Raw genomic sequence first — 23327 nt, 5'->3', positions numbered from 1 at the left:
TCATTCTCCAAAATTAAACATCTCAGCTTCTTTTTCCTTCCAGAAGGCGAAGCTGCGGTCGATGTAGCCACAGATGTCCCCGCTGTTGAAGCTGCCCTGCTGAGAATTAGACCCCAGCCTCGGGGATGCAGGTTCGGGGCCGCTGCCAGGGAGGGCAGCATGGGGCAAGGAACCGAGAGGTGTCAGGCCCAGCTTGCGACCCGGTTCCACGTCCCAGGGGGGACCCTGGCTGGAGCCGAAAAAGCGGGCTTTGATGTCCTCAAAACCGTCGGTCCAGGCACGGCGGCCCGCGGCCACCTCGTCGGTCACTGCTTTATGGAAGGTTCGCACGGCCTCCCAGCCGTGTGCGCCTAGGTGCTCGAAAACCTCAAAGCACAGCAAGTGCCGCATCTTGCGCTCCTCGGCTGGCAGGTCGCACTCCAGGAGCTGGAAGTAGCCGAGCATGAAGAGGTCCAGCGAGAGGCTGTTGTAGGGCACCGGTGCACCGTCCACGTGAGGCAAGAACTGCTCGGGGGACAGGGGCCCGCGTGCCCTGCGGCTCAGCCTCCGCAGCTGCCGGGCCGGCACGTGCGCCATGATGGCTTTCCAGGTGCCCAGCAGGTGGGTGATGATGCCACGCTGCTGCCACAGGTGGCCGAGCCTGGGACCGTCGCTGGGCTGCGGGGAGAGCGGCCGGGGGCTACTCGCGGCGTCGGGGCCCCTGGATCGTGCACGTTGAGCCTCCAGGGTCCTGCAGGCGGCGGTCCTGAGCGCGGGTGTGTAGGCCGACTTCTTCCAATGGCCGAGGAAAAGCATGACGATGCGTTCCTTGCGCAGGTTGGCCAGGTCCAGTCCGGGACCGGCGCCGGCCTCTGACGGGGCCTCCTCGCAACTGATGCCCGAGTCGCTGGCCTCCTCCGTGTCGCCTGGCCGGGGCTCCCTTCCCATCGGCTCACTTTGGGGCTGTGGCGGCGCAGACCAGCATCCTCTCAGACACTGGCCGGGCCGCGCCCCCAGCTCACAGGGACCCGAGTTCGAGGCGCAGGGCAGATCTGGGGCAAATTCGAAATTCCCCCGCAAAGTTCGAACTGACACTCCGCACTCCTGGATCTCGCGCTGGGCCTCACTCCGAGAAGGGCCGGCCATGGTCTCCTTGCCTGGGTCCTGAGGGACCGAGGCGGGCGGCTTCTCCTCGCCCTGTGTCAGCCCATTCATGCCCTTCAGCAGCAGAGACATGCTGCGCACCAGGCGACCGATGTGGCTGCACCAGAAGGGCAGTGGTTGCCCTCTGGGCTCGGCCTTCCCGGGCTCCTCGGAGGCTTCGAGTTCAGGCGCCAGGGCTGGACCTTCCTCGTCATCCAGGCCGGGAGCCCGGGGCAGAAAGTGGCTATTGACGGTGATGCTGACCAGGGGCTCGGGCAGGAGGGCCTGCAGCTGAGCTGCCAGCCGGCCCAGCTCGCTCTCATACTCCTGGCATCGGCGCCGGAGCTGCAGGTCGTTGATCTGCTTCTCCAGGTAGACAAGGTCATCCTCTGTCAGCAGCTCCCCGAAGGGGCCTAGGATGGCCTGGTGAGTCTGCGAATACCTCCAAGTTGCCTGTTCTGCAGGGGTGGGGCCTGAGTCCTGCCTTTGACTCTGGTCCTGGGCACAAAAAGGCTGGGTCAGCAGCCACCCCAGCTAGTACTCCGCCTAGTTCCCTAAAGCCTAGACCTTGGACACCAGCTGGCCCTCCCCTGGCTTTACAACGTGAAGCTGGCGGCCGGTCAACCCAGTCCAGAGTCGGAGCCTAGACAAAGATGAGGACTGCTTGCTCCCCACCGTCTCCTAACACTCATAGGGGCTGGCCACCAAGATATCCCGGCCCTCACTTAACCCTGAGCAGCCTTGCCTGCCTCCTCACCAGCCTGGGGATAGACATTATTGTTCTAGGCAGTGTCCAGTCTACAAGGGACCACCAGGTCTGCTCTCTGAAAGCCATCACTCCATAGGTTCCCCTTAGCAACCCTCCTCCATAGCCCAGAGCCTCTTGTCTCTGTGGAACCTGGAGCCCATCCTTGGACTCCAAGGACTTCCTGGATGTAGCCCTTCCCACCAATCACCTCCCTCGCCCCCTCCTACGTGCTGTGCTGTGCTGTGCTGTGCTGTGCTGTGCTGTGCTGTGCTGTGCTATGTAGACACATTGTTTGGAGGACAGGCTGCAGCCCTTAGCATGGGGAAAAGATGTGACTGGTGTAATGGAGAGATCCTACTTTGACTTTAAAACCTGCACCCAGTAACTGACAGTGCCGTCTGGACTGTTCAGTTCTAAACCTGGCTGTAGTACTAACCCACACTCCTTTAGGGCAAGATGCTGCTTCCCTTGCCCAGACAGCATCCGAAGCCCTGTGAATGGCGCAGCAATCACAGCCCCTTCTCTGTTCAGTCACAGCTGCTGTCCTCTCAGCATGCCCCTCCCCCACTCACTCCAGCACTGTCTCTGTTGATCAGCCCTCGTGCCTGCTCACTATACCTCAGGACCTTTGCACTTGCTTTCCCTTCTGCCTAGAGTGAAGAATGCCCAAACTCCCATGGGTTCCTCCTCATGTTCTTCTAGCTCCAGCTCAAGGTCACCTGCCCAGAGAGGAGCCTCTCTTGAACCCCCCTTAGGGCCTCCCATTCACACTGGTTTGCCCTTCACCGTGGGTTCGTTCCCACCCTGCTGTCACTAAGATATGCTTCCCATTGCTATCTCTGCAGCAGTGTAAGCATCAGGACAAGAAGGCTGACCCAGTCTAGCAGATGACAGAAATCATGGGGCTACCCCTCTGAAGCCATAAATGCCTTGCTTGGAGCCCCTCCATGTAGTTTTGAGCCGTGTGTGGCAGAAGAGGAAGCTGGGACCACACAGAAACAGAGAGGAGGACATCTGGGTTGGGTTTTAGGTCTGGGCTAGAGCATCCCACTGGCAACTCCCACGCCTGGCACTTAGTGGCCGTGTTCCTGCCTCCTAACCTGCTCCTCACCTCCATCTCTCCCACTTCCCCCTCCACCCCACTCTATTCTATCCCCCACCCTACCCCCCAAATCCCCACCCCACCTCCCCATCTCCCTCTGGTTAACCCTCACCCTCTTCCTGGAGTCTTGCCCTCCTCCTTAAAGCTCTGCCCCTCCCTCTGGCCTGAGGATCCTCCTCTGGCTCCTCCCCTTTCCCTCCCCGAGACACCTGATCTTCTGGAGGATGGTCTGCACCCAGGCGAGCCTGCAGCTTCCGCACCATCACCTGCCGCTTCCACTCAGGGATGGGCCGGCCTCGCTCATCCTGGGTGGGCACCAGCATGTCAAGGTCTCCTGAAGGCAACCGATCCAGCTGCAGAGTGGTCAGGCCATCGTGGGAGTCCAGGGGTTCCACCTCAGGCCCCTGTAGAGACAGGCAGGAGACATGCCCTAAGGGGACCTAAGATTGAGCAAGGGGTGATTCCCAACCCCTCCAGTCCCTAGCCTAATAAAGGTGAGGCCTTGAGCAAGAGGATGTGCTTAGAGCAACCCCTCCCCCAAGAGGTGTGGTCTTTCATGGCCCAGATGAGGTTGCCTAGAGCAAAAGAGGGTTAAAAAAATGGCTGTACAGACAAAGCCCACCCACCAGTTCTCTGGTGCCAGACTTATCAGAGCCTCTGTTGAACTCTGTGCTCTGACAGGACCAGTATCACTTGGTGAATCTCTGAGTCCTATGGGATGCAGGGAAAGGTGGGGCTGGAAAAGTGGGGGTGGCTGGGCACAGCTTTCCCCAGAGGAGCAGATTCCAGAACCTTCCCGCAGCTGTCTGTTTGCTTCCTGGGACAGCAGCTTTCAACCCTGAGTCCAGAAGTCAGGACTCTGAGATGACAGAGAAAGGTTCTGTGATGAGACCTGCCTGCTGCCGCCCTGAGATTGTCTTCCGAAAACGTGGGGGTGGTCAGAGCTGTCTGGGCTGAGAGAACATGGGGTGCACTGGCCTTCAAGTGGAGATATGGGGAGTGAGTGGAAGATACTCACCTGAAGGGCAGCTGAGGAGGTGACACTCAGAGGGGCTGTGCAGGCCATTGGTTCCCTTGGGACAGGCTGAGCAGGCCAGGCTGCTGAAGACAGCTGGAGTTAGAGGGGCGTCAGAGGGCAGGGGTACAGGAGAGCAGAGATGCCAAGCGTGGAGCTCCTGGACCCAGGCCAGCCCTACCCTTCCAGGAACACTGGGCTTGGAGCCCAAGACCTCTCAGCCCTGCCCTCTGGGGTCAGAGGCAAAATGATACAACTAGGATTCTCATATAGGCCTCATAGGGCCTGCCCCAACTTGGCCACCAGGAAAGGTTGTGTGTTATTTGATTCTGCCTACCACAGCACCTCATCTCCCAACTTCTCTATAACCTGGGCAGCCCATAGACCTGAAGGTTTGGGGACCTAGCCCAGCTCTGTCAGTGCCCAAAGCCTATTCTCTTACTAATCCAACCCCTATGCACTATTAACACACACTAGTGCCATAACCCTGAGCTGTGTCATACGCTAGGCAGGCATAGACCCATTCACAGACATACTCACTCAATCTACACACACACACACACACACACACACACACGTAGATTCACACAGGCACATGCATACACATAAGCAGATACACACAGACAAGTGCATGCTCACACATTAGAAACACACACATACAGGTAGACACAGATACGTATATACTCACACACACAGAAAAATCAAAGATAGATAAAGACACATACATCCTCACACAGACAGAAACGCAAATAGGTTGACACATACATGCTCACACAGACACAGACATGCTAGACGCCCATGTATAGACACACAGTACATACACAGACATACATAGAGGCATACTTGCACACTCACATAAAGACATAGACACAGACACACAGAGACATAAAGACAATACAGACACACTTGCCCACACAGGCAGACACACACTCCTACATGTTAGCATGTAACTGTAACTTGTTCATTGGCCAAGATGAAACCTTGTTGCATGTGGCGCCTGCTAATTGTTACATGCCATCTTATGGCATTTTGATAAGGGTTGATCACAATCCTCTAAGGGTGGTGATCCTCCGTTGGCAGACCCTCCTCATCTCCTGATGCTCACTGGCCTGCTGAGGTCTCTAGCCTTGGGCCCACTGAGATCACTTCCTTTTATTTCAGGCTACTGTCGTCATGATATCCAAGATAGGAAATGTCAACCTCAGAGACTGCAAAAGAAGCCGGGGAGGAGTTCTGAGAAAGGAAGCTCTAAATACTCAGTTGCCTGAGCCTGGCTCCTCTGAGGAGGTCCACCCAGCTGGGTTCTGCTGCTTTCCACACCTTGCCCAGACCGGTTCTTCTGTGGCCAAGCACTCACATGAGGGGCTCCTGAGTCCCGAGTCCCCTCTTCTTTCTTCTTCCAGGGGGAGTCCTGCAGCCAGCAGTGGAGGAGGTGGGAATGGTGGGGGTGGGGGTGTCATCAGAACTGGCACCTGGGGATGGACAAATCTGGTTGGTAGAGACTGAGGTGAGTCTGGACTTGGGTCTGTCCCAGCCCTGCTGGGCAAGCATGAGGGCCTCTTGGAACATGTGCAGCTCAGAGGGCTAGGAGAGAAGTGCACAAGGAGAAGCTCCAGGATCCTATCCCTCTTGTGTCTTCTTGCCCACCCATGCTGAGTGGCTGGGTTTCCTAACTGTCTGTACCTGCCCACCCATGCTGAGTGGCTGGGTTTCCCAACTGTCTGTACCTGCCCACCCATGCTGAGTGACTGGGTTTCCCAACTGTCTGTACCCTTTACTCATTTAGAACCCAGCTCAGGGTCTGCTACAATAGCCTTCCTCCTGGACTAAATGCTGGGTTAGCTGTGCTCATCTGTCTCGGCCTCACACAGACAGGAACATTACACATGCAGGCCCACATGTCCCCCTACCACTGAGCTTCACTCCTGAAACTCACCTGGCTCTCCCCTTGACATGGGCCTGAGAGTAATTTGGGGTAGGGGGATTTGGTGAGATCCAGTAAGGGGCAGGGGGAGTGGCAGGTCCCTGTAAGGATGTCATCAAGTGAGGATGTCAGTGCCTAAACTCAGACCACATAGGACCCAGGGACCCTGGGCACAACCCCTAAGCTGTTCCCAAGGCTGAGCAGCTGTCTCAGGGAGCCTGGTCTTGGAGAGTCATACTGCCCAATCTTTCCCAAACTACTGCACCATTGGTTGGCTTGCCCCACCCCTAAGAGGACAGATATGCTGATTGGGCAGAGAGGCAAGATAGGATACTTGAAATTCTTCTAAGTCCATAATGCTGAGTGGCTGGGACTGTATACCTCCGGCAGAGGTGCAATCATGACCTATATTCAGTGTCCAAGCCACACACACCATCAAAGACCGGAGAGGCAGCCCCTCCATGTTTAGCTTGGGTAGCCAACCGTTCTTGGCTACTTCTACTGGACCAGTGGATGAGTCATTGACCTGAGTGTGCTGCCCAGAGTGGCCCTGATCAGTCTCAGCTGGGACACCTGACCCAGGGAAGCTGAGGATCTTTCTTCCTATTAGTTCTGGCTAGGAAGAAGAGACGTGAGGCCATTGGCTCACCTCCCACATATTCTCCCAAGTCCTCTAAGCTGGGCTTGGCACCTTTTGACTGAGAGCTGATGTGGACAGCTTCTTGACCCTGTCTAGGACGGAGGCATCCAGGTTTGGAGGCATGCATTACACTAATGCCCTCTGGCATGCAGATGCCCAGATCCTGGCTGCAGCTAACAGGGCGCACATAGCATCCCTCTGAGTATCCACCCCACAGCCATGCCTAAGCCCCAACATCTCCCTCCGGGGGCAGAGGAAGCCAACCTGACACCAGGCCCCTAAGATGATGCTGGCGAGATCCCCACCCCCACACCCCCAGCAGGAAAGGGGCTCTGGCTTGAGCCCGCCCTGATTCAGTACAGGTGTCCCCACAGCCAGGATCTGTGTCAGGAACCTGCCATGGCTTGGATTATGACTGTTGTACCTGCTTTCACATCTCTCCCACATCAGCAGAGATGGCCTTCAGCCTGCACCCCATGGTGCAGCAGCCTGCACTACCCAGGCCAATCCTTGGCTTCTTTGGGGCACTCCTTGCTCATGGCCAAGGTGGCTGTCCTGCCCTTCAGTCTCATCCCACCCAACACCCTCAGCTCACCAGGTCACAGGGAAAAGATAGCACGGACCCCAAATGCCCCCTTGTGCACCTCATTTATCCTGGGAATCTGCAGAACCCAGGGACCCACACGTGGGGCTGCAGGGCTGGAACATCTGCCCGCTTCAGCAGCAAACGCTGGGCAGCCGAGCCCAGGGAGCCGTGGTTGTCCCAGTCCCAGCTGTCAGGGTCTGTGGAAGCTGTGTGCCCGGAGTGGGAGGCATCACATTAATATTTGAAGGTCCAGGTGTCAGGTGGCCATCAGGTGGGGGCCAGGTATGGGATTCCTTACCAGGAGGAGCCTTAGGCTCCATAGTAGAGGCCTAGGGTGGACCCCGGGGAGGTGGGGGACCTAAGGTTACCCAGAGGAACCCAACTTGCAGTGCTTCTCTCAGCACGCAGTGGGGACCAGAGGCTCTCCAAGGGCTCACAGCTGTAACTCATGGCCAAGGGAGGGGCAACAAAAGCTCTGGGGGACAGCTCCTGGGCCTGACAATCTCTCCAGATGCTGAATTTGACCCTGAAGGACTGTCACAGGGGTGACCCTACAGGACAGGAATAATCTGAATGCTACACGTGTTGATGGGAGCTGCCCGGGTTCAGGGCTCCTTGGCTGAAACACAAACCCACTGAGAACATGGCAGCCATCTGGACCATTGGCTTAACAACTGGGATGGGAGCCTCACCTGGGATCCTCAGCTCCCCTTCCTGCCATTTAATCTGCTGGCAAGAGAATGGGCAAGAAGTGTCCTTGCTCACCTCACCCGGGAAAGATCAAGGGGCTGAGGGGGCACTGGTGGCAGCCTCCTCAGGCTGGCGGAACAGAAGAGGTGGAATGTTGGCCTGGCTTGGGAGAATAGATTCCAGCCCACGGAGCAGTCCCACAGCCTGAGGACCTCAGGGCCCTGTGCTAACGGGGCCCTGCTGCCCACTTCACCACTGAACAAGAAAGGGCAGCCAGTGTCATGGCTACTTGTGGGTTCTTCAACATGGGTGGGTAAGGCACTGTGGGAAACATCCGATTGTATCTATACAAGAAACCACTAGTGCTGCCCCCGCTGACCATGGTCAGGAGGAAACCTGACTGTGGTGGCCCCATCCTTGCCTCTCAGTCTTAGCCACGGCCCCTGAGGAAACCCCTGGTAGAGGAGGGGTAGGTGCCAGAGGCCATCCTTTAGTCTGAATGGCTGAGCGAGCGGAACATGTCTGGGACAGCTGTGGGGAAGGTGGCAGTGCCTCCGGCTCCACTGCCCGCCATCTCTTTCCTTGTTTTTGGTGAGATTTGAGCATTGCTGAGCCTGCCATGAATTAATCATGGAGGGCAGCTGTGGCGATCTGAGTTACAAGCCTGTAATGCCACCCGGGCTGAGAAAATCATGACCTCAGACGGAGCTGGACACCATTCACTGCAGCTGAGATTCCATTACTGTGGGTAGTCCCCTCCACTCTGCCCTGAGACAAGACTCTGTCCAAGGACATCCCCGGCCCTCTCTAGCTCCAGTTCTCCCACATCTACGAAGGGGCGCTGCGTCCCTCTGCAGTGAGAAGAGGGGGACTAAGCTAAGGCCATCGCAACACAGCAGGGGAGGGAACATTGCTTCTGCCCCTAAAACGAGATCTACAGAGCTGCTTTGAAAAGGACAAGGGAAGCCAAGGCTGGTGCCCTGTGCCCAAGAGGATCCAGCGTCACACTGGTGGGAGTGAGTGTAAGGTAGGCAAGTAGGACAACCCAGCAACCAGGGGTGAGGGCTGCATTCCCTGGGTTTGGAGGGCTGCAGGGAGGCCATCCAGCCCTGCCGTGATTGGCTAACATCTCTCAGCAGCCTTCAGACTCCCACTGACACCAGGGAGTCAGGCTGTCTGAGAGAGGGTGGGCAAGCAGGCTATTGCCTCAAAGCCTTGCTTCTGTCCCACCTAGGAAAGGAGGCCCGCCTCTTACTGTGCAGAGGTCCAGGGAGAAGCATGGCCTGAATTTCCCCAGGGATCCGAGCAGGCCCTACACTCAGCAGAGGGTGTGCCAAGGTCCCACCGACCCCTGAGGTAAAATGCTCACTGAAGGTGTCCTTTCAGGTGATCGCTCTTGATACTGACAGCCTAGCACTCAAGCTGCCTCTTCTGGGCCCACACGTCCCCTGGGAGCAGCTCAGGACAGTGGTGTCCGGGGAATAATGGGTTTCACCATCTCCTCAGGCCCACAGGAGAGCGTCAGTGCAGACGACCTCTGCATATTGCATTTCCATCAATATTACATCAGGTGCTCTCCCCCTGCCGCCGGCCTGCAGCTGACATCCTGTCCTCCCTCATGAGGTAGGAGGCCCAGAGGACAGCTCTAGCAGTGGTGAAGTCAGGCACCTCTAGTTGTCACCAGGCGCCACCAAGACATATTACGGTCGCCAAGTTCTAGCCCTAAATGGTTCCAGGGATATATACACCACTGAGCCCACGCAAGGCCAAGTGTCAGGCTTGCAGAGCCTGGGTGGGTGCCTATAAATGAGCAGGAAGGAAGGTATTGGGGTATAGGAAGTGGATGGGCCATGTTAGGCTATAAGAGAGTCATCCACGCAAACTGGAGAGTACCAGGTACCATAGTCCCCAAGCACAATGGTGAGGTGCTGCCTTGGGTCCTATATCACTTCAAAGACACAATTAGGACCAGCTCAACCTCAAGAAGGCAAGAGTAACAGGATGCCTGAGGGTTACCTCAGACAGCATGGGGTCTTGCTTCCAACCCTGAGCATGCTTAGCCTGAAATAGCATCCCCAAAACATAGACACCACTTCTATGGTCCACACCACAGGCATGATTTGTCCAGTCCTGGCTCAGCCCCCACTGCAGCCTGTCCCCATCTCAGGACCTTCTCATCACAGCTCCTGCTCTGGCTTCTGCTTCCCCTGGCTGACTAAGTCACTGACTGGGTCCTTCCAAGGCCTTTGCTCCTGGCAAGTGTTGGAGGCAAGAGGGGTGTGTTAAATGAGCATTGTAACCAGCTGCGAGCCCACCTTCCCAATCCTCCAGGATAGACAGGGCCCCTGAGGCTTTACCGGCCGAGACATTTCCCGCAGGAACTGGGCACAATCCTGGTGTCCATGATACTCTGCTAGGTCTATCGCCGTATACCCATCTTCATCCCTCAGGAAGGGGTCTACATGGTGGGAGAGCAAGGTCTGGCAGCACTGGAGAGAAAGAAATATTCAATGACACATGGCTCACTGGGTGTCAATGGGGACATTCAGGCCACTTCCCTGGCTACAGGCTTGGTCACTCAGCAGCCTGCCAATGATTCAATTCTCCTCATAGACCCCTTCTATGAGAATGAGACATCCTTCTCAGGTGAGTGGACCGGGACCTCCAGCTCATGGCTTAAGCAAAGCCTAGCTGAGACATAGGCATGTGGTAACAGCCGGGTAAGCTATGGGAGATTCCTGGGGTAGCAGGAGAGGCTGTGATGACCCAGGGAGGTCTGCCCAGCAGATGCTATGTAGAAGAAAGGGACAAGGCATCAAGTTTGACCCCAGGTAGTGTTGAACAGAGAAGGCTCAGCCTGGACTGGATGTCGGCAATGGCAGGGGGTTTGTGAGGGAGGAGGAGTCTGCCAGTGCGAAGGACTCCTGGGTGCTGGGTGCAGTGAGCAGAGGTAGCTGAGGAGAGATGACCAAGGCCCAAACCTGGACATCTGAGGAGGCCATAGCAGGAGAAAGGAGTGAGCAAATGGGTCTACTATAGGGAAGGGAGAAGCAAGAGGGGCAACCAAAGGATGATCCACACAATATGCCTTCCGAGAGGATACAGAAGCGAGTGGACCAGGTTAAGATCAGGAGATGAGGGAGGCGGAGGAAGGCCTTGCCTCACATTCAGTTCCACTGTGTTCCACAAAGTTGCTGACAAGCAGGGCTGTTCCCCCAGTAGCCTGAAGAACGAGGGACCAAGGAGAGCAGGAAATTGATAAGAGCTCTAATTGATAACCTCTGCTGTAGGCTAAAGTCCCCTATGGCCCGCTGACTGCCTCATACTTTAAGGCGGAAGAACCTCTAGCCTGGAATGAAGATTAAAACAGACTTAGTCTTGTAGCTCTCCCTGGCACAGGAGATGAGAAACCACTCCAGTTACAACTGTAGACCATTCTCCAATTATACTGCCCAGCACACCGTCAATAGAAACGAAGGACGCACGGGAACAGGAGAAATGGTCGACCCCAACAAACAGGTCTGGAAAAAGCACAGTGATCCTGACTTTCAAAGAAATGAAACCCAGGTGTAAAAATTTAGACATGGTGTCACAGGCAATAAAAGTGATATGGGCCTTGGGGTGTGGGTCAGTTGGCCGAGCGCTTGCCAGGTTGGAGCCCTTGCGCCTTGAACAGGAATGGTGGTGCACATTTGCAACGCCTTGGGCGCTAGCACACCGAGGTGCGGGCAGGATGATCAGGAGTTCAAGGTCCTCCTCAACTACACAGTGAGCTCAAGGCCAGCCTGGGATACATGAGACCTTGTCTCAAAATTAAAAAATAAGCAAATCTAAAGCCACGCTAACAAATAACCAATCAGGAGATTGAAAATGACAGACAGGGCATAAAGACGTGACTACAACTGAGGCTGGAGGCTGAACTAATAAAGAGAACATGGGTCAGAACTGATCCATGGCAAAACTTACACCGAATGAGGTTCCCAAGGCCCTCATGTTCTCTCTCATAGGTGGATCCAGCTTCAAATCGTGTGTGTGTCTAACCGGAAGTCTAAGTAGAAGCCAGTCAGCTGGAAGGGGCTGGAAGGGCCCACTTTAAGGAAAGGAGGGTGTGTTAGACAAAATCAAGGAGAGTACTGGGACACTGGGAGGTGAAAGACTTCAACCTGAAAGAGTGTGGGAGTAAGGAAGAAGTGATTGGGAAGGCTCAACCTGAGAGAGGGCGTGTGGAAAGCCATGCAGAAGCCACCTTGCAACCTGGTTGAAAAAGTAACCACAGAATACGTGTGATATGCAAGAAAAGGAGGAGGATTCTGGGAGTTAAAGGAGTGAGGGCAGGGGTGGGAGGATGAGGAGGGGGCTTAGGAGAGTTGGGGATGGGAGAGAGGGGGTAGGAGAGGAGTGTTAACCAAAGCTAAGGATGCATGAAATTGCCTCATGGAAACCTACTCGCTAGTAAGTTACATTCAAAGCATAACTTTGAACAATGTAACTGAGACATCCCAGAGAGACCCAAAAAGGAAACAGAAAACCCAGCAGACTGCGCTATCAGGACCGGCATCTTTCAGGGGCCTGTCTTAGTCTCTAGTCTGCGGCACCATTGAGATACAGTGAGGTCTGAGGAGGAGGAGCCTGCTAGAAGGATGCTGGACCAGGGTGTGTACTCTAGAGGGATCCTGGGACCCTAATCCCTCTTCATTCTCTTTCTCAGAGGTGAGTACGCAGCTGAGCTCCATCCCACGTGCTCCCATCATGACGCTCTGTGTGGCCACAGGCCGACAGTACCAGGAAAGAATGACCGTGGACTGAAATCTCTGAAGCTGCGAGCCAGAAAAACTTTCCCTCATAAGTTGTGCAGTCTCCGTGACTGAACTTGAACGCTGGATAGTAACGTCATACACGTCATATAACATGAATCCCAGAAGAAGAGGAGAGACAGCGTGGAGCAGAGGGGCTGTCTCTGACAAGTGAAGGGGAGAACACAGGACACAGGCCCCTGGCCTTCTAAGGGACAAGGGCTAGGAAGCAGCAGATGACCATTTTAAACCACATACAAAAAGAAAGGGCTCAAATTATCACAGTCTTTTTCTTCTCCCAGACAGGGCCTCCTAAAGCCCTGGCTGACTCAACTTTGCTATGTAGCTGAGTCTGAACCCCTGATCCTCCTGCTTCCATCCCCCGGGAGCTGGCATAGCAGGTGTGAGTCTCACCACACCACACCCATCGCTGGCTCCCAGCTCCCAGTTTATTTCTGGCAAAGGCATCCATCACTACTGAAAAGAACATAAAGACATCTGGAGGCAAACACACAAAAAGAACCGATGGTTTCCCAGCCACAAAGCCACACTGAAGGAGCCCCCGGACGTACAAAACCGGGGGACAGCAATTCCATGGGGAAGCTTGATCTGCGTGGGGTGGAAAGAAGATGGAGACTTTGTTTTCTTTAGAAAGAGAAGGAGAGAAGGTTTTATAAAGCTGTAGAAGCAGAACTGTTGAAGATGACCCCCCCCCCATGACCTGCTCTCTTTCACCCTCCCAGCTTCTCAACAATGGTCTCCATCCTCTGTCCACAGTGTCCCCAGCTGTAGGCCCAAATCTGAGCTGGGAACAGAGAGCACAGAAGTCCTTCCCATGAGCCCCACGTGTACCAAGCTCCAGCCCCATCCCCAGCCACTGTGGGAGCCTCGGCTGCTTCGGGTATGCAGAAAGGGAATGAAGAAGCTAAGAATTTTTCCAAGGTCATGATGACCTCATAGCCCCCAGCCTGCTGCTCCACAGTCTGCCCTGCGGACAAGCAAGGGCTCTGGGTCACTGAGGGCAACCATCCTGGATCCTCTGCCCCAGGACACCCTGAGCCTTCTGTTCCCAGCTCTTCCTAATACCTCATTCACTCTTCTAACACAACACCATGTGCGATAGCATCGACCCGTACACATCGCTTCTGAATAATTAAAATCCTGCACTGGAAACCAGGAGGGCCAGAGGACTGAATCAGACTCAGCTGAGAAAGGCAGAGAAAGGGATGAAGCCCCAGGCGTCCTATTGGGCTGTCCGTGGGCTCCCTGCTCTGACCATGCCTCTGACCTCCAGCTCTGATGTTCTGCACAGGATTCCTGCCCACAAGAAGGGAGTGGATGGAGACAACCAGCGAGTGGCCAGTGACCTGCAGCCTGCCCGGCTGTGAAAGCCTTCAACATTTCCTATCTGTGCACACAGGGTCGCTGGGAATGGCGGACTCCTCATTAATTAATAAGCTAAATAGAAATCTTTGCCACGGGCTCACTTCATAGTTGTGTCGAGATCACCCGGAAGGTGTTTGTTGTTGTTTGGGTGTTTGTTTTGTTTTTCCTCTTTGAGACAGGGTATCACTCTCGTGATGGCCTCAAACTTGCGATTCTCTTGTGTTACAGGAACGTACCGTCGTGACAGGTGACAGCTTGCTTTACTTGTATGCAGAATCATTACGGATTTAGCAGTCAGAAGTCAAGCTGTTGTAGCTGGTGATGTAGCTCAGTTGGTGCAGGCCTTGTCTACCATGTAGGAAGCTCTGGGTTCAGTCACCAACAGCACCTAAACCAGGTGTGGTAGTGCTTGCCCAAGAGCTCAGGATGCGGGAGAGAGAAGCAGGAGGGCTAGGGGTCCAAGGTCATTCTCTGCTACACAGTGAGTTTTAGGCTACACGAGACTCTTAAAAACAAAGTCAGCATGGCTTCTCGGCCCTTTAGCTGAGAACCACTGTAGCGTCAAAACCAAGAGGGAAAATAAAATAAAATAAAATAACCCAGACCAATGCAGCTTCAACGTCAGGCCCAGCAATTGCTGTCACTGGCCTCATTTTAGAGCTGAGATGAAACAAGGTATCTGTCCCCTCAGTGTACTCTGTGGAGCCTTTCCTAGAAAGGGAACAGCCGGGCGCCTGTGCACTGAGCCAGTGAGGTCTATTGAGGCCTTTGCTCAGATGGTCACAGACTGGGTTTTCACACTTGGGTGTCAGCCCTGAGCCCTGAAGAGATTCACCCCTGAAAATGTGTTCTTCACTGAGTAGGGCTGATCTGACAGAGCTAATCTTCCTGTCCCCAATCACTGTAACCACCCAAGCCAGCCTCAAGGAGTCCGGGACCCTACACAGGGAGTGCCACAGAACCCACAAACATTGATAAAACACGTCTGTTGAGAGACTGACTGTGAACGGAGAGGGTTGGGCATGCACCACAGGCAAGAGACCCAGCAGTTGGCTGGACCTCCACAGGGTAGGGCATTGGCGGGCACTCCTAGGCTCTCTCCCTGGAGTTAGGTAGAGAGCTAACCATCAGTTATAGCCGGCCACACATCTGGCCTGAGGCAACCTCACACCTCTTCTCTCTTCCACATTGCCTGTCCTACCGCAGTGCCTGCCTCCAAACAGCCTCAAAGTCACCTGTCCTCATGTCCTACAGCAGCCTCCGAATGCCTCCCTACACCACACTGTGGCCTCCTGCCCATGAGTTCTTTCCCCCAGAAACCTTTCTGGAAGCACCCTACCATCTTTCTAGCCCCATGCCCCTGCATCAGCCTCACCCAGTCAGCTCCTTTTCTCACGCCTCATCTTTGTGGCTTTTTATATAAGGTTCACTGATACACCTCACACCCGGTCCTCCATCTAACACATGTGGCCCCACCCAGGACCAGTTAAAACCAGAATTGGACATGCAGCGAGATGCTGGCATATTTTGAAGTTCTCTTGCTGTTAAGCTAAGTTGGAGAACCACGCTGCAGGCTGCCCTGGCACCCGGGCCTTACGGAACCTGGCCTCGACCGATTGTACCTGTCAGGGGACAGAGAAGGTTTGAAAATGGAGACAGGAAGTACTTGTTTGAACAGTGGCAAAAACAGGGCTCCAGCCAAGCAGTGGTTAGAAGAAAGGCTGGGACCTGGAGCAGACGCATTAGACTTGTTTCTGTGTACGTGCGTGTCTTGCTGGCATGTGAGTGTGCACGAGTGTGCCTGGTACTACCCCTACTCCAGTCCTGGGCCTTCTCTCATATGCCAGGGGGCAGGAAGGCGGGAGCTACTGAGGACATGCACTCTCGTGAGTCCTGGATTCTGTAAGACGTAAGGGAGGCACACTCCTCTGAGGACCCGCGGAGCTGGCTACTCTGTTTGCTTCATGGACTTCCGCACAGTCTTAAATGGGAAAATATCTGCTACTTAGGGAAAGCCCTGGACTCCACTGCCCTGCACGCCTTTCCCTAAAACGAGCTGGGGTGTGTGTGCTTGGGGCCTGAGCACCAGGTGGCAGAGCCTGAGGGTACCTGGTCTGGAGCCCAGCAGACTCCCACGGGGTGGGGCGGGAGTGACTCCCTCTTCCAGCTCATTGGCCTCTGTCATTCCACCCAGGATGTCTCATCCTCACCAGACAGGGCAGAGAGGGCTCCCGGGGGACTCTGGGCAGGCCCCTTATTCCTCCAGGCTAACCTGGGGACAGAGCTGGAGTGAGCTGTGCAGGGAGCCTTTGCCTGGAAGGTGAGGGAGGTAGAGAAGGAGGCCCATGGGTAGCCATCATGGACTGGTCAGGACTGCCTTTAGTGACCATGTGGTGGCACTGTGTGGAGTTCTCTTGTTTGGCATTGCTGAGGCGTCTCCCTGAATATTTGGGGATCCTGCTAGAGACAGCTGTCCAAACTCTACCCATGCTGGGACACTTGCTTTGTCTCCAGTGACAACCCCCGTAGATGAGTCCAGTCAGCCTGGAGATTTGCAGGCCAACGTTGGCAAAAATCAGAAATTCATGAGGAATCCAGGAAGCAGGTAGAAGGGGGTAGGGATGGGGTGGAGTTCAAGTTCTCAGGGCAGGAATGGTAGGGGAGAGGGAATCTGCGTGGGACCGGACCAGACTGGACACCAGCAATCTTGGCTCTCGGAGCTTGGCATTTCCTCATCTGTGACATTTTCACCCTCACATGTCCTGAGTTCTGGAGAGTCATTCCTAGAACCTGGGCCACCTGGACCAGCAGGTCTAGGTTATGCACTTACCGTAGAGCCTTCCACCACACATCACCAGGTTAGCGCGGAGCAGGAAACAAGGGTTTTTCTGAGCCGATAGCTTCCCCCATAGCTCATTAGCAGGGGTATGCTGTACCTACTCTTGCTCTCTGTGGAAGGGTAGCACTGGCACCTACCCCAAAGGTCTTCTGGGAGGACTCAAGGGCACACCAACGAAGTGCCAGCTCAGAGTCCCAGCCCCTCCCCCATTGAAATATACCTCCATGTGTCCATTCTCGGCCGCGTCATGCAGGGGAGTCCCTCCCCAGGAATCTCTCATGATGGGGGCACCCATGAGCAGGAGGCGGTCAAGAATGGGCGTGTGGCCCCCGCGAGCTGCAAAGTGCAGGGCAGTGGCTCCTTCATTATCCCGTGCTGTCAGGCCGATGTCTGTGAACGTGACCTAGTAAGAGAACCAAGGAAAGTGAGCTGTTAGCTGAGGGTGGACCTGTGGTAACTTCTCTCAGGGAGAAGAGACAGGGACACTCAGAACAAAAATGGGACTTCCTAGCTGTGGTCCTCAGTGGGCAGTGAGGATATCCCTAGGAAGCCTTGGGACAGAGTTGACTCATCCTACATGCTCTGTGATGCCAGCGGCTGGTCCAGAACTGCTAACATAGCCTGGGGCTTGTCCTGTTGGTTAACACTAGAGTGCTTTAAGGCCTGTCTTCATCTCTTGTCTCATCTGCCCTGCAAAAACACAATGGGATCTGCTTCACAGGACCCAGCTTTGGGTCCTCTCAGGCTGCCCAGCCAAAAGCCACGCCCACTCTCCCATGCTTACCTCAGGAAATGTGGACATCTGGTATTGCCCTTGACTCTGTTCTGTGGGGTCTGCTGGTGACCCAATTGACAGGCAGGGGAACTTTGGACATTTCCCCATCCAGAATGGCCTTTCTGGCCCTGTGGCACTGTGGCTACCTCTTCCTCAGAACAGAGTGCGTCCACCTTGACACAATCCGAGGGTCTCTGTGGATAAGTCACCTGTGCCCTGCCACATGCCACCACCATAGCCACTTCTCCAATCACATCCCACTCGCTCACACATCCAGGTGGCAGCACAGCCAGCTTAAGGCTCAGACCTGGGGCAGCACAGGTGATGGGCATGGTCTAGAGTGTCTGAGTTATACAAGCAAGGCCATGGGCGAAGCTTCAAGGACAAAAGGGCTTGCGGAACTGGGCAGCCTGGAGCCAAGGCTTTCTGCAGAGGGAACTGGAGCAGCCCGCAGTTGACACCAATGGCTGGGCAGGTGTTGCAAGGGAAGCTGAAGACAAGTGACACCTGGGAGGACATCCTCGGGTGTGAGGGGAGCACTGCTCCTTTTGTGTCTCCTCACGCTAACTGCCAGGCACAGGGAATCCGGCAGACAGACAGGACCTGACCTGATGGTGGGAGAAATCAACTATGGTGCCAGCCAGATGTGGTCAGGTGCTAATACGGGGGACCTCAGGAAGGCGCAGCACGCACAAAGGCCCTGAGAGGGGGCTGAAGGGGGAGATAAGGGGAGCAGGAAGGGAGAGCCCTAGCCACAGTCAGATGACTTTCTATCATGCAGGCGGATTTGGGCTTTGAGTCCTCCATGGCTCCTCGAGATTCTCCTGTCTGCCTAGGGCCCTCTCTGTCTTAACCACTCGATCCCAGGGCCAGAGACCAAGCTGTCCTACCTCTGAGTGTGACGCATCCTCTTCTGGGAAATGCCTTGAGTCCCGCCCCAACCACAATACATATCACATTTCCTCCCCACCATAGCTCCTCCTCCTCCTCCTCCTCCTCCTCCTCCTCCTCCTTCCTCCTCTTCCTCCTCCTCTTCCTCCTCCCCTTCCTCCTCTTCCTCCTTCTCAGGGTCTCCCCAACTCATGGACTCTATGGAATCTCTAATGGACCCTTGAAGTGCCCACTTCTGGAGGTGAATGGTTTCCTGTTGTAAAGGTGAGAAGTCCCTGGCCCACTCAAGCCCAACTCCGGCCACTTTGGAGTCTGGGGTTTCCTTCCAGGGAAAGGTGAGTGGCTGGCCCAGGACTCTGGGGAAGGAGGGCTTGAATGTGGCTGAGTGGCTTAGGTCAAGTGCTGGCACCTGCGACAGATCATCAACACCAAGCCCCAGAGAAGCACCCGACTCCTAGGAAGGGGTCCTGTGTGCCCTTGGGGGCTGCCCTCTCTGTCTCCTATAGTCCTGTGGCCATTTCAGAGGGGTGGGGTTTCACCTGATGCGCTAAGGGCTGTGTGTGACCCTGGTGCCTGAGAGCCCCCTTCCAGACCCATCTGACACTAGGGCTTGGTCTTCCTGGATGCCTCGCTCCCCACAGAGCCCCCTTACCAGCCAGACAACTAGAGAGTAGTGGCCACGGGCCGCCGCAGCATGTAATGAGCTCATGCCATCCAGGGCTCGTAGGCGCACGTCGGCCCCACAGTCTTTCACCAGGAACTGTGCCAGATGCAGGTGACCCTCTTGGCAGGCCAGGTAGAGTGGAGAGGCACCACTGCGTGTCCGCTGGTTCACGCCACTGTGAAGGAGGGAGGCTCATAAGGCCTGCGCCCAGAACTGCCCCGGGGAGGGCGAACCGGGGCAGCATTCAGGGGCTTTCTGAAGGCTTCTCTCGGGCCTGGGTGACTCCTTAGTTCCCAGTGACCAGCTGCAGGGAAGGCCAGTGTCCTACCCCAAACTGACACCATCCCCGGTGACACAGACTTGCCCTTGACCCCTGACCCCTGACTATACTGTCTGAGTTTCCTTAATTCTTGCCGCCTGCTGCCTCGGTGGGCTCTGTGTACTCTGCTGCCACAACCTGTCTTTAACTCTTTCCTTGCCTGGGTCAAGCTTACTCTTATCAGTTATTTTAGATGGGGGGGGGGTCACAGTCTTGACTGATTCTGCATTCTCAGCCATCCCTGTAGAGACACAGCATTAACCCCTAACCCCTAAGGCCCCTTCTGCCTCTGTGTGACTGGTACTGTCTGCTGCAGCCACAGCACAGCTCTGCCAGGCCAGCTCCATCCACTGAGCAGTCTTTGCTTTGTGCTCGAGCTGTGCTCACTGGGGCTGGGATGAGGTGGCCTCCCTGAATCGTAAGCCTTGGCTCTTAACCGCTCCTGCTGCAAGCGTGTTTGTCCTCCAGGTCTCTGACTGTGCCTCGGCCTTGTCTCCGGGGCCCTCGAGTAGGGTGACACTCAGGCAGGGGAGGCAGGGGTGGGGAGGGGGGGAGAGGAGGCAGGGGAGGTAGAGGAGGGGGAGGAGGCAAGGGAAGTAGGGGGGAGGAGGCAGGGGAGTAATGGCAGCTTCCACAAACACCCTGCAACACAGCACTGAGTGACTTTGGATCCATCCCGGAGGGGGACTTCTAATAGGAGAGGCTATTACAAGCTTTAACCTCCAGAAGGAGAAACTGAGGCTGAGAGATGAACGGTTTCCTCAAGGGGCAAGGGTTCGGGTTTCTTTCCTTACTAAGCCACCCTGTCCTAGTAAGGTGAGCTTTGTACAGTCTAGGGCTTAGACCAGTGGGTCGAGCATACCTTCCCTGGTCCACAAGGCGTTGGGTTTGGGGAGACTGGTCCAATTGAGGGATCCCCAGTGTGGAGGAAGAGCCCAGACAGCATGCTTAAAGGAGGTTGCTTTTCCCAAGCACCATTTGGGTTCGATACTTGCAGGCCCGTCCCCCTTCATCCTGTGCGATGCTGCATCTGTGTTAAAGGCCCTCCCTGCCCGTGCAGAACGTGTACTCGTGCTTTCTGCCCGTTTATCCTCTGCTTCTGTTATCACAGGGCCTGCCTCCAAGGCCACCAGCATGTCTTTCTGTGCCTCCCCTCTGCACAGACCCCCACCCCCAGCCACTATGGGTAAGGTTCTGGGCTCTCACCTGCTGTGGGCTGCTGTCAGGAGTTTCAGACAGGTCAGGTCACCACTCACAGCAGCGTGGTGCAGCGGCAAGGCCCCTTCCAGCGTCTCCAGTGTGGCTGCATGGCCCTCACGCAGCAACCACTCCACCAGTGCCGGGTGTCCAAACCGGGCAGCCAGGTGCAGCGGGGAGACACCTGAGGCATCTTGGTCCTACCAGGGCGCAATCAGGACACTGAGTCCATGCAGGTCCCCGTGCAGCTTGGCTGGACAGCATCAGCATGGCCAGAAGCAGCTGCCCGAGGTTAGACTCTTGGAGGACCCTATAGTGTCTACAGCTGGCTCCCTTTCCATTCCTCTACCCCCTACTGAGACTGAAGGAGCACCCTGACTGGGAAGAAGCTGGACTAGGCCCCTGGGATCCCACCCCGTCCCAGCTGCCTCCCTTCCTCATCAGCTGAGCCCTTGTACATTCTGCACATGCTCAGAAAGGTTTCTGCTAGCACAGTGATTCCCACCATGGCTGTTCCAGGGCACCAGCCTCTAGGCCTCTGGCCTTCTCCCTTCTCCATGATGGTCCCCAAGGCATTTCTCCTCATGGTGTCAAGCATCTGGTAGACCTGGCCATTCCCTGAGGGTGCTATGATCCAATGTGAATCTGGGACTGGTTCAGTGTCTGTCTGTCTTTTGTCCTCGGGGTTGTTGTGAACAGTGAACAGGGCTATGGAGGCTGAAGCCCACTGTTCCGTGCCATGTGCCAGTGTCTCCGTCTCCATCCAACTCTGATGACTGGTTCACACTCTCAAGAATGCAGCCATGGCTAACAACTCTAAGTCCTTGCCTGCACCAAGCAGGTCTAGGCGTGCAAGCAAGTGGGAGGCTGGTAGCTCCGATGGAAACGTTCTAGCAAGGTGGTTACCACACCTGAGAAGCCTTCCCACTACCACAGCCCGTGTCCCTAGGGGTACAAGCTCCTGAGTACCAAAAGCCACTTTACAAATCCACTTCTTGACCCTTTGATCAGATCTGTTGATCAGGTCTGATCAGAGATGAGATCCTGAACGTAGGCAAGGCCATCGTTGGCAGCCCCAGGCGCGCCTTGCTGAGGGAGGTGTGGAAAAACCCCGGTGACTTTTCTGTGCCAATGCTGGGTACATCTGATGTTGTGGCCTTGGTGTTCAAGGGCTTTATGCTTTTTTTCTTTTTTCCGGGGGTGGGGTGGGGGATGGGGTGAGAGAGGCAGAGGCACACTTCTCTGAGAGCTCGGGGCTTTCTAGGGATCAGACTTTCTGGACTCGCCTCACCAGATTCACAGAACAGGCACAGAGCCACCCTATTCTAGCTTACCTGCAGCCCGCAGCCCCCGTCCCGGACGAGCCAGCACAGCTCTGCCAGGTTGCCCGTGGCTGCTGCATCGTGCACTGGTGTGGCCCCGTTGTGTGCCTGCTGGTCACTCGGCAGCTTGGCTGTCTGTACCAGGAACTTGACACAGTCCAGGTGACCAGCCCGGGTGGCATGATGCACCAGGCCAGCCCCCAAATCGTCAGTGATGTCTGGTCTCAGGGCACCAGCCTCAAACAGCCGCTCCAAGGTGGCCAAATCCCCGTCCTTGGAGGCCACCAGTGCCTGCTGTGCCTCCATCCTGACTGACTCTCAGTAGTGGCTTGTACACAGGCCCGGCTGGGCTTCCTGTTTCAGGCGTGGACGCTGCTGAGGGCTCTGGTTACCTGATAAGCAGCTCCCGGGGCAGATGGGAGGCAGCAACGGGGGGGGGGGCAGGCTCTGGGGACTGACCCTCAAAGCCTGGCCCAGGCTTCGTGCCTGGAGCTTCCAAGCAAGGAGAGTGCAGGCCCAGAGGAAGGGGCAGGCAAGTCAGGCCTGCAGATGCCACTCAGTAGCTGGAACCCTATCACCTACAGAGTGAAGTGAGAGCATCCCTCAGCAAGGCTCCTGGCCTGGGATGGGTCTCCAGCCAGCCAGCCAGTCAGCCAGCCGTGCTCACAGCTACAGTCAGCTCAGCCTCAGAAACCTGCCCCAGGAAATACTTGTGATAGACTAGCAGACCACCCAGGAGATGCTTCAATTCTCCCTGAAGAGTAGACCACTGTGATACCCTTAGGGTCTAAATACTATCACCTGAGGCACCCAGGACACACACACGCGCGCACACACACACACACACACACACACACACACACACACACACACACACACACCATGCACTGGCACACACACACGCACCCCTAGGACACACACACACACACACACACACGCAGGACACACACACACACACACACACGCACCTAGGGCACACACACACACACACACACACACACACACGCACACACACACACACACACACACACACACACACACACATTCTCTCTTTCTGTGTTTACCTGAGACCTCGCCTCACTAAGTAGTGGTCTGGAACTCACAGAGGTCAGTGGTCCACCTGTCTCTACCTCTCCATTGCTGGGATTAAAGGTGTGTGCCTGGCTGGTTTGTATCTGAACCCCAGGCCTTGGCTGTTCTCAGCACTGACACTGATGAGCTTCCAGGGGCTGCTGGACGGTAAGGCCTCTAAGGTGAGAGGATGGCCTCCCAGCCCCACATTGTCCCCTCCGGCTACAGCACTCTTGCGAGTCT

General features: G+C 55.7%; 1 protein-coding gene across 1 annotated transcript; it reads right to left on the bottom strand.

The window, feature by feature from the left end:
- Positions 1–22319, bottom strand: Espnl (espin like). The gene is made up of 9 exons (XM_032899779.1): positions 22026–22319; positions 20701–20891; positions 19164–19350; positions 17066–17248; positions 10185–10316; positions 5345–5459; positions 3991–4070; positions 3182–3376; positions 1–1602 (listed from the first exon to the last, which is right to left on the bottom strand). The coding sequence occupies exons 1-9, from the start codon at positions 22317–22319 to the stop codon at positions 1–3; spliced, it is 2979 nt and encodes a 992-aa protein (XP_032755670.1).
- Between the last annotated feature and the right edge of the window lie 1008 nt (positions 22320–23327).

Source organism: Rattus rattus, chromosome 4 (assembly GCF_011064425.1).
Source record: "Rattus rattus isolate New Zealand chromosome 4, Rrattus_CSIRO_v1, whole genome shotgun sequence".
Classification (NCBI taxonomy): Eukaryota; Metazoa; Chordata; class Mammalia; order Rodentia; family Muridae; genus Rattus; species Rattus rattus.
Note: the sequence above shows the minus strand (reverse complement) of the source record. Positions and strands in the feature narration are given on the sequence as shown.

Coding starts and splice junctions, on each gene's coding strand:
- Espnl (XM_032899779.1), bottom strand. CDS start 22,319: ATGGAGGCACAGCAGGCACTGGTGGCCTCCAAGGACGGGGATTTGGCC. Junction 10,317..17,065: donor CCGAGAATGGACACATGGAG/GTATATTTCAAT, acceptor CTTTCTCTCCAG/TGCTGCCAGACCTTGCTCTC. Junction 3,377..3,990: donor CCTCCTCAGCTGCCCTTCAG/GTGAGTATCTTC, acceptor CTGTCTCTACAG/GGGCCTGAGGTGGAACCCCT.